The sequence below is a fragment of the Panthera pardus genome, unplaced genomic scaffold (assembly GCF_024362965.1).
Source record: "Panthera pardus isolate Hobbes unplaced genomic scaffold, ASM2436296v1 HiC_scaffold_1, whole genome shotgun sequence".
NCBI lineage: Eukaryota > Metazoa > Chordata > Mammalia > Carnivora > Felidae > Panthera > Panthera pardus.
This window is the reverse complement of record NW_026526654.1, coordinates 73,996,187-74,007,182: the sequence shown is the minus strand read 5'-3', so window position 1 is coordinate 74,007,182 and position 10,996 is coordinate 73,996,187. Positions and strand designations below refer to the sequence as shown.

The 10,996-nt window shown below is 49.4% G+C and overlaps 1 protein-coding gene across 1 annotated transcript in view; it reads left to right on the top strand.

Annotated features, from left to right (window-relative positions):
- The first annotated feature begins 948 nt into the window (after positions 1 to 948).
- FREM2 (FRAS1 related extracellular matrix 2) overlaps positions 949 to 10,996 on the top strand; it is a 169,734-nt gene continuing 159,686 nt past the window's right edge. Inside the window, exon 1 of the mRNA XM_019447696.2 lies at positions 949 to 6,394. Within this exon, the coding sequence (XP_019303241.2) occupies positions 1,213 to 6,394 (5,182 nt within the window). The 5' untranslated portion in view covers positions 949 to 1,212. The remainder of the gene's footprint in view (positions 6,395 to 10,996) is intronic.

The following is a 10,996-nucleotide window of genomic DNA, read 5'->3' as shown; positions in this document are numbered from 1 at the left end:
ATTCTCTTGGCATGCAAAGAAATGTGACGCTGACAAGTAGGTTTAGTTTGCACTTGGTCTAATTACTGCGAAGAGAACAGGAACGTTTCTAACGACAACTACCTGAACAGCGGCGGCTTTGGGAGAGCCTGGGGGCTACATTCCCTACAATCTATTTTTTGGTGCTAGTCTCGCGATTCCGATCGGACTGCATTTCTCACGCATTCCAAACGTCCCCCCCACCCACCCCTTATTCCCCTTTTACTCAGAACTTTGGTTGCAAAGGAGGGACTTGTTTAAAGCTCGCCAATCCAAGGACTGTGCCCCCTTGTAATTTACGAGGAGACAGCAGCAGGCGGGGGTGGGGCGTGTGTGTGTGTGTGTGTGTGTGTGTGTGTGTGTGTGTGTGTGTGTGTTGGGGGCGGGGGCGGTGAGCAACCTGCTGTAGCCTTGGCTTTTAATTCCAGCTATCCTTCTCTTGCAAAAATGCCCCAGAGTTTCCATCCAACTGCTCTTGGGTTTCGATTCAAACACACGCAACATTGCCAATAACTTTCCTCTCGGGTTTGCAAACGTCTGTGAGCAATAACCGCACACTCCTCCGCGCGAGGCTGCATCGAATTGGAGGGGGTGCGGGCGACAGTGGGTAATCCTGGGTCCCAGGCAGCTGAAGGACTGATTCGAGCCCAGACGCGTGCCTCGGCTCCTCTGCCGGAACCCCTAGCCCGAGCGGAGCGCGAGCAAAGCTGGGCAGCGTCAGGCCGCTAGCCCCTCGCTTCCAAGACAACTTTGTAGCACCCTGCACCTCCTCCCCACCGCGCGGTTTCCCCGCCTCCGCCCCTAGGAGCTGATTGGCAGATACCACTACCCAACCCTCAACTCGGGGCCTCCTCCCGGGACCGACGATTGGCCTCCTGGGAGGACTGGAGTCAGGGGGTGCTGGGGGAGGGATTTCCCTCAAAGCTCTGGGTCCCGGGACCTGGGAAGCAGGAGTTGGGCGGGGGACTCGGTTCTCCCAGCGCGTGAGCCGCGGGCGGCGGAGCCGGACGTTCGGGAAGGTTCAGCCGCCTCTGCTGCGCCAGCCCGGCCCGCGCCGCGCAACTTTCCATCCCGGCCCAGAGGCGGCTACCCAGTGCGGAGTTCCTGGCACTTTGCGGAGAGGTCTCTTGCTCCCTGCCCGGGGACTGACTGTGCTCTCTCAGGCTGACCTGTCCGCGCCCTAATATCTGCACCATGCACGCGGCCAGCACCCCCGGGATCGCCTCCCACGCCGGCGGGGTGGCCAGCCCCACCAGTTTTCAGCAGATCCCAACGCTGCCGCCCCGCCTGGTGTTGCTGCTGCTGCTGCTTCTCCTGTCACTGGTAAGCTGCGTCCTGGCACAGCCCGCTGCCCCTGGCCCGGCGTTGCTGTCCCCGGATCTCGCGGGGGCTGCAGGGGTCCCCGCCGAGGAGGCCATCGTGCTGGCAAACCGTGGGCTCCGGGTGCCCTTCGGCCGCGAGGTCTGGCTGGATCCGCTGCAGGACCTGGTGCTGCAGGTGCAGCCGGGGGACCGCTGCGCGGTGACCGTGCTAGACAACGACGCGCTGGCCCAGCGGCCTGGACGCTTGAGTCCCAAGCGCTTCCCGTGCGACTTCGGCCCGGGAGAGGTGCGCTACTCGCACCTGGGCGCGCGCAGCCCGTCGCGGGATCGCATTCGGCTGCAGTTGCGCTACGACGCGCCGGGAGGGGCCGCAGTGCTACCTTTGGTGCTGGAGGTGGAGGTGGTCTTCACCCAGCTGGAGGTGGTGACTCGGAACCTGCCCCTAGTCGTGGAGGAGCTGCTGGGGACCAGCAACGCCCTGGACGCGCGGAGCCTGGAGTTCGCCTACCAGCCGGAGACCGAGGAGTGTCGCGTGGGCATCCTGTCCGGCTTGAGCGCGCTGCCTCGCTATGGGGAGCTCCTCCACTACCCACAGGTCCCGGGTCCAGCCAGCGAGGGGGGCGCCCCGGAGCCTCTCCTGATGGACTGCAAAGCTTTCCAGGAGCTGGGGGTGCGCTACCGTCACACAGCCCCCAGTCGGTCACCGAACAGGGACTGGGTGCCCATGGTGGTGGAGCTGCGCTCTCGGGGTTCGCCTGTGGGCAGACCCCCTTTGAAACGCGAGCACTTCCAGGTGCTGGTGAGAATCCGAGGAGGGGCGGAGAACACCGCACCCAGGCCCAGTTTCGTGGCCATGATGATGATGGAGGTGGACCAGTTTGTACTGACGGCTCTGACCCCAGACATGCTGGCAGCCGAGGATGCCGAGTCGCCCCCTGACCTGCTGATCTTCAACCTCACCTCTCCCTTCCAGCCTGGCCAGGGCTACCTAGTGAGTACTGATGACCGCAGCCTGCCCCTCTCCTCCTTTACTCAGAGGGATCTGCGGCTCCTGAAGATTGCCTACCAGCCCCCCTCTGAGGACTCTGACCAGGAGCGTCTCTTTGAACTGGAGTTGGAAGCAGTGGACCCGGAAGGAGCAGCCTCAGACCCTTTTGCCTTCATGGTAGTGGTGAAGCCCATGAACACACTGGCTCCCGTGGTCACCCGGAACACCGGTCTCATTCTCTACGAGGGCCAGTCTCGGCCCCTGACGGGCCCTGCAGGCAGTGGACCGCAGAACTTGGTCGTCAGCGATGAGGATGACCTAGAGGCAGTGCAGCTAGAGGTGGTGGCTGGGCTCCGCCACGGTCACCTTGTCCTTCTGGGCGCCACCGATGGCAACTCTGCCCCTAAGACCTTCACGGTGGCCGAGCTGGCAGCCGGCCAGGTGGTCTACCATCACGATGACAGAGATGGCTCACTGAGTGACAACCTTGTACTTCGAATGGTGGACGGAGGACGCAGGCACCAGGTGCAGTTCTTGTTCCCCATCACCTTGGTGCCTGTGGATGACCAGCCGCCAGTCCTCAATGCTAACACGGGGCTGACGCTGGCGGAGGGTGAAACGGCGCCCATCCTTCCCCTGGCCCTGAGTGCAACGGACATCGACTCAGATGACCCTCTGCTGCTTTTTGTGCTGGAGTCGCCTTCCTCGACCATAGGGCATCTGCTTCTCCGCCAAACCCATCCTCCCCGCGAGGAAGAGGAGCTGAGCAGGGGCCCTTGGAGGAAACAGGGAGCGTTCTATGAGCAAACGGTGACGGAGTGGAGGCAGCGGGACATAACGGAGGGGAGGCTGTTCTACAGGCACTCCGGGCCCCATAGTCCTGGGCCAGTGATGGACCAGTTCACGTTCCGAGTCCAGGATAACCATGACCCCCCTAATCAGTCTGGACCACACAGGTTTGCGATTCGCATCCATCCTGTGGATCGCCTCCCTCCGGAGCTGGGCAGCGGCTGTCCCCTTCGGATGGTGGTGCAAGAATCCCAGCTCACGCCGCTGAGGAAAAAGTGGCTGCGCTACACTGACCTGGACACAGATGACCGAGAGCTGCGCTACACCGTGACCCAGCCCCCCACGGACACAGATGAAAACCGCTCACCAGCCCCCCTGGGCACCTTGGTCCTGACCGACAACCCCTCAGTCGTGGTGGCCCATTTTACCCAAGCCCAGATCAACCACCATAAAATCGCCTACAGACCTCCGGATCGAGAACTGGGAGTGGCTGCCCGAGTGGCCCAGTTTCAATTCCAGGTGGAGGACCAAGCCGGGAATGTGGCTCCAGGCACCTTCACCCTTTACTTGCAGCCCGTGGACAACCAGCCGCCTGAGATCCTCAACACCGGTTTCACCGTTCAGGTGAAGGGCCACCACGTCCTGAGTGAGACTGAGTTACGTGTGAATGATGTAGACACCGACGTAGCCCACATCTCTTTCACTCTCACACGGGCACCCGAACATGGCCACATGAGAGTGTCTGGACAGATGCTGCATGTGGGGGAGGTCTTCCGCTTGGAAGATATAAAACAGGGTCGGGTTTCCTATGTCCACAATGGGGACGGGTCCCTGACTGACAGCTGCTCCTTGGAGGTCAGCGACAGACACCACGTGGTGCCCATCACTCTCAGAGTGAATGTCCGGCCCGCGGGTGATGAGGTGCCCATGCTGAGCCTTCCTGCTGGTACTCTGGGGTCATATCTAGACGTTTTAGAAAATGGAGCTGCTGAACTCACTGCCAGTGTTATCAAGGGGACTGATGGGGACACTGATGATTTGATGTTGACTTTCCTCCTGGAAGACCCACCCTTGTATGGAGAAATCCTGGTCAACGGAGTTCCGGCGGAGCAGTTTACCCAAAGGGACATCTTAGAGGGCTCTGTCGTCTATGCCCACACAAGCGGTGAGATAGGCCTGTTGCCCAAAGGGGACTCTTTTAACCTGAGTCTGTCAGATATGTCTCAAGAATGGGTAATAGGTGGCAGTACTATCCAAGGGGTTACGGTGTGGGTGACCATCCTCCCTGTCGATAGCCAAGCTCCAGAAATTTCTGTAGGTGAACGGTTTATAGTCATGGAAGGTGACAAAAGTGTTATAACCTCAACACATATAAGTGCTGAAGATACTGATTCCCTCAATGATGACATCTTGTGCACTATAGTTGTTCAGCCTACCTCCGGTTATGTTGAAAACATTTCTCCAGCACCAGGCTCTGAGAAATCAAGAGCAGGAATTGCCATAAGTGCCTTCACCCTGAAAGACCTCAGGCAGAGTCACATTAACTATGTCCAGAGTGTCCACAAAGGGGTAGAACCTGTGGAAGACCGGTTTATATTTCGTTGCTCTGATGGCATTAACTTTTCAGAGAGACATTTTTTTCCCATTATAATCATTCCCACCAATGACGAACAGCCAGAAATATTTATGAGAGAATTTATGGTGATGGAAGGCATGAGTCTGGTGATCGATACACCCATCCTCAATGCTGCTGATGCTGACATTCCCCCGGATGATCTAACGTTCACCGTTACCCAATTTCCCACTCGTGGTCACATCATGAATCAGCTGATAAATGGCACAGTGTTGGTTGAAAGCTTCACCTTGGACCAGATCATAGAGAGTTCAAGCATTATTTACGAGCATGATGATTCTGAGACCCAGGAGGACAGTTTTGTGATTAAGCTAACGGACGGTAAGCACTCGGTGGAAAGGATGGTCCTCATTATGGTTATCCCAGTTGATGATGAGACCCCCAGAATGACCATCAATAATGGTCTAGAAGTAGAAATTGGGGAAACCAAAATCATCAACAACAAAATATTGATGGCAACTGATTTAGATTCTGAAGACAAATCTTTGGTTTATGTTATTCGTTATGGGCCGGGACATGGCTTATTACAGAGACGAAAACCTGCAGGTGCCTTTGAAAATATCACAGTGGGCATGAATTTTACCCAGGATGAAGTGGACAGAAACTTAATTCAGTACGTCCATTTTGGACAAGAGGGCATTCGGGACCTAATTAAATTTGATGTGACTGATGGAATAAATGCGCTTATAGATCGCTACTTTTATGTTTCTGTTGGGAGCGTTGACATTGTCTTCCCGGATGTGATAAGCAAGGGAGTATCCTTGAAAGAAGGTGGTAAGGTCACCCTCACAACAGACTTATTAAGTACTAGTGACTTGAACAGTCCTGATGAAAACTTAGTTTTTACCATCACCAGGGCTCCCATGAGAGGTCACTTAGAGTGCACAGATCAACCTGGAGCATCCATCACATCGTTCTCTCAGCTCCAACTGGCTGGCAACAAAATCTACTACATCCACACAGCTGACGACGAGGTCAAGATGGACAGTTTTGAGTTTCAGGTCACCGATGGACATAACCCGGTCTTCCGGACATTCCGTATCTCCATTAGCGATGTGGACAACAAAAAGCCAGTGGTCACCATCCATAACCTGGTTGTCAGTGAGGGTGAGAACAAGCTGATCACTCCCTTTGAGCTCACTGTCGAAGACCAAGATACTCCAGACAAACTCCTGAAGTTCACTGTCACGCAGGTGCCTGTTCATGGTCAACTCCTATTCAACAATACCAGACCTGCCATGGTTTTTACCAAGCAAGACCTGAACGAAAACTTAATCAGCTACAGACATGATGGCACCGAGTCAAACGAAGACAGCTTCTCCTTCACAGTGACTGATGGTTCCCATACAGAGTTCTATGTTTTCCCCGATACAATATTTGAAACAAGGAGACCCCAAGTGATGAAAATCCAAGTCTTACCTGTTGACGATAGCGTCCCCCAAATTGCAGTGAACAAAGGGGCCTCTACACTTCGCACTCTGGCTACTGGCCACTTGGGATTCATGATCACAAGCAAAATATTGAAAGTGGAGGACAGAGACAGCTTACGTTTTTCTCTCAGGTTTATTGTGACGGAGGCCCCTCAACATGGGTATCTCCTCAACCTGGACAGAGGCAACCACAGTGTCTCTCAGTTTACACAAGGTACGGTACACTTTTCTTTCCTTATACCCAACGGAAAGTGCGGGTCTTATTTTCTGAGGATATGGCGGTCACCAAAAACGTTATAAGTAGGGGACCGAATTTGAGTCCAAGGGAAGAAAAGGAAAGGGAAATAAAGAGACGGGGAGAGTACAGGGACTCACTTTCCTGGGGAAAGAATATCCCTTCTTGCCATATGTCCCCCCGCAGCGACTTGCATTAGTGAATATCAATGTGTTTCGACATTGCATTGAGTGAATATCAATGTATTTCGACAGCAGCAAGGTATGCTGCCAAACCAGGGGCCAGACCTCGGTGAGTTTAAGCAGAAGAAGGCTCTTCCGTTCTGTTTTGTTTGCCACACCTGCCCTCTGAGCAGACTGTGGTTTATACTGTGGTACAAACAGGTAGTTCGTGCAGCATTTTGGCACCTTCGAGAGAGATGAGCTTTCTCAAGTCTTTGTATCCGGACTACTGTTTTCACCTACCATTCACATAGAGCCTTCAAATTTATTACTTTGATTAATTTTCTTGAGAGCATTGTTCTAATCCTGTCATAGTTCTTGGGAACTTTGGAACTGGAATAAAGAGATGTATTTATATTTACTTTGTAGGTTTCTAATTCTTCTATTTTATGCCTTAGGCAAACACCAGAGACCTAAGAGGTAAGCGAGCACCTGTCTAGAGTTCTAACAGTTCTGTGTACAAAGTGTGTCACGTGATACAGGCCCAAAAAGAAAGCACGCTTCATGATGTGTAAGACAACATGTCCATCACTGGAATATACGTTCACTTTGTTACGAACCTGAAGATATGTTAACCAGATTAATAGGAGAATAGAAGGAGGAAGTTATTTCCTTATTTCAGATCTTCTCTGCGTCCCCTTTCAACCACAGTAACGAACACCCGTTGCCTCAAGCATCTACATTCTTGAGGCTAAAGCGTTTTTCTAACCTAAATCCTCTTTGTGTATGGACACAATGCACGACAGGAAGGGCAGGTGCCCTGTGCAGTTACTCAGTGACTGACGGGAGAAGCCCGTTCAGTCTGCTGGCTTGGGACTTAGGGCTCTGTTCTCTAGAACGTGCGACCTTCACTACAAAGGGCTTTGGGTTGCTTTCATGGAAATCTCACCGTGTCAGGATGGAAACGAGATCTACCCTCTGTGGGCTCTGTGAGTAGAGATGAGGTTTATCCTCAGGGCATCCCAGGGGGGGTGTTCTTTTCCCGCAATAGTGTTGTGCCCTGAGACAACAGATGCTTTAATAAACGGATGTCGCGAAGTGTAGTTAGTGTTAAAGTGAACTGCTCCTCTGTTTTAGATTCTGGCAAATGGCCCTGCACTCCAACCTCCTGATTCTTGGCTGCAAGCCTGAATATATTCTAGGGCCTGCAGGGACAGGAAAACCTCAGAGTGCCCAGTGTCATGCCAGACCGGCAGGAAACTTTTGTGTGAAGGCTTTCTGAGGACAGAGATGCCATGCAATCTTAGACTGGTTTCTTTTCATGGAAAGTGAAGAGGGTAAAAGGAATATATTACAGGATAGAAAATGTTACTTCCAATCACTCCTCTGACCTGAAAAACTAATCTGATTTTAAAGATTTTTTAAAAAGGAATTTTTGTGTGACGACAGGCAGACGATGTGGTTTAAATTCTATGGAACAAGTCCAACAGATCAAAAGATATTGGAATATTATTTCTTAAATATCAAACCCTAAATTATGTGATTTCTTTATAGGCTCTTGCCCTATCTCTCACTGATGTGGACTCACCCTGATTATTCCTTAGAGATGAACTCACCATGATTACTCTTTATGGTCATTTGTAAATATAATCAGTTTATTATAAAAAGTGAAGATACTCTCTCAAGATTACCTTTGCTAAGAGAAACGATCACATTCCAAGAAGAACCCAAATACTGACTAGAGAAACTATTGGTAGTTAATCACAGAGCACTCATTTGAACAACTTGAGACTGCGGTTTGGTTCATGGCGGTTATTTCTAGAGACTAGATGGGTGAATAAAAGTGGAAAGGCTCCCATCATAGAGTTACGGTGGCTGCTCTCTTAGGAGACAAATAAAAGCAGTATCTGGAGTGAGGACAACACAAACTTTGTATTTGTTTTTGTTTTCTGTAGTCATGAAAGGATAAGCTAAACTATATATTTTTTAATGTTTATTTATTTTGAGAGAGAAGGAGAGAAAAAGCACAAGCAGGGGAGGGGCAGAGAGAGAGAGAGAGAGAGAGAAAGAGAGAGTGTCAGTGCAGAGCCCGACGTGGGGCTCGAACCCACGAACCACGAGATCATGACCTGAGCTGAAATCAAGAGTGGGATGCTTAACTATATTTTGATGGATTTTCAATGCACTGGGTTGAGTCAAGTGAGCAAAGGTGGGTAAAGAAGGTTATTCCCAAACCGATTCACGAAATGGTCCTTAGGAGATGAAAATCCATTTGTTGCTAAAGTTTATTCACTTTTATTCTTAGGAAGAGTTAACAAGGCAGAATTAGACCAATTAGAGAAATTAATTATTTCAATTTGCCAGGGTGTCCCTGCTCGCTCTATCCCAGGTTTAAATCACTTGTGTCAAGGACCTGGAGTTTTTTCTCTATGAGTAGTACACAGTGATATCTCGTGGGAGAGAAGTTGTAGATCACTTTCAGAAATTTCCCCCAAAGAGTTCGAGCCAGGGTATGGTTGGCAGGCAAGTCAATGAACTTAGAATCAAAACGAAAACACAAAACGTGGAATGCTTGTGTAGATAAACTGAAATACATCTGATGCATGAGTAGTGGTTAGAAGAAAATCCAGTTCATTGTTAGATGTTTACTGAAAGAAGGTAACATTTTGGCAACTAGGTTTTGATCTAGCTAATACCACTGTGCCTTAAGAAGCGACTATTTATATATTTATGATGTTTGTGATAGTTTTAGAGGTTCTTATAGAATAACAGCACTATGATCAAAGTCTTTACTTATTTGAGATTTTTTTAAAGTCCCTTTTTTGAGCTATGAATTATTAACTGAGTTATAACGAAAATGAAAAGAATTTTGGTTTGTTCCAACTAATCAATATCGCATGCCCTAGCTTGGAGGGAAAATTTGACACCTTTGTGTTATGTAATTGCATTCATGTTCACTTTACTTAAGGAAAAAAAAGGTTTTAAAAAATCACTTTTGAAGTGGTGATTTATTTCAGTGCAACTGTTTCATAAATACTGTATTTTTGCAAGAAAACATCAATACAAAGCGTGGATATACTAATGAGTTTTTCCTTTTCTCCTAGTAGAGCCTTTAGATTTTCTTATAAAATTAAAGAAGGAATGGGGAAGTTTGGAAAAAGGTCTTCCCCACATGACCAGAGGACTTTGTTCTAATGCTAAGGATGTGTGGTCAGAGTAGAGTTCACCTTATTTCTTCCTGATGAATTAAAGGTTGAAAGGGTTCAGAGTTGTGGGAGTAGACAAGGAAAGAGCCTGTGGGGGCTTCACTCCTTACCTCTGTAGAAACATCACACATGCGTAGGTAGAGGTCCAAGCGTGGTCCACCAGACCTCTGGGCTCTTTCGTTTGATTTATTTATGTTTATTTAATGATTATTTTGAGAAAGAAAGAGAGATCATGAGCAGGGGAGGGGCAGAGAGAGAGAGAGGAAGAGAGAGAAAATCCCAAGCAGGCTCAGCACTGTCAGCACAGAGCCTGAGGTGGGGCTCGAGCCCACAAACCATGAGATCATGACCTGAGCTGAAACCAAGAGTGGGGTGCTTGACTTACTGAAGCACCCAGGTACCCTTGGGCTCTCAGATTTTAAATTAAGAAACATGTGAGCCATTGCTGAATATTAGACTCTGAGCAAAGGACTGTGGGAAGTTAAGATGAAAACAACAACAACAACAACAATCCCACAAGTTTTCAGTCTTCTAGGAAAGATAGCCACGCAGGAAGATACAAATGACACTAGGCAGAAATTGGGAAAGTTACAGCAGAGTTCAAAATGAAACGCTAAGGGAGAATAAAACAACTTGAATTTGCTTCACCTTCTAGTACCTCTTTTATAAGAAGTTACCATTAACTATTAAATCAGATTTTCCCCTCCTCAGATGCCTGATTGTAAGTGAGTCACCTTTCAAATCTGTATGAGCCAAAGGGGAGTGTCCTTTTCACGTCTGTCAAGTGGAGTCCTAAAAATTCATGGAGTGATTTGTTGATCCCAACACCTGGCATCACTCGAGTTTATTCTTTCATAAAGCAATTTTCTCATATACAATGCTTGTGGACTTCATAGCACGAACTCAGTAGACCTCTCCGAAGATGGAAAACCTGCAGAGCGCACACGAGACAAATAAATATTACATACCATTCATTGTTGAAGCCACTTTTAGCTGCGATCTTGATTTTATGTAGCTTTGGCAATAACTACTTACTGCCCGGCCCAGATCAAATAACAATAGTGTTGCAAGCATCACAGAACAGGACGATATTTGGTTCATTATGTTGTCTGTGTGGCATCATGAAGGAGAGTAACTCGTAAAATGGGGAAATCAATTTTTGAAATTGTACCTTAGTCAATACGGAAAACAAAGTATGCCAGTGAATTTGAAAG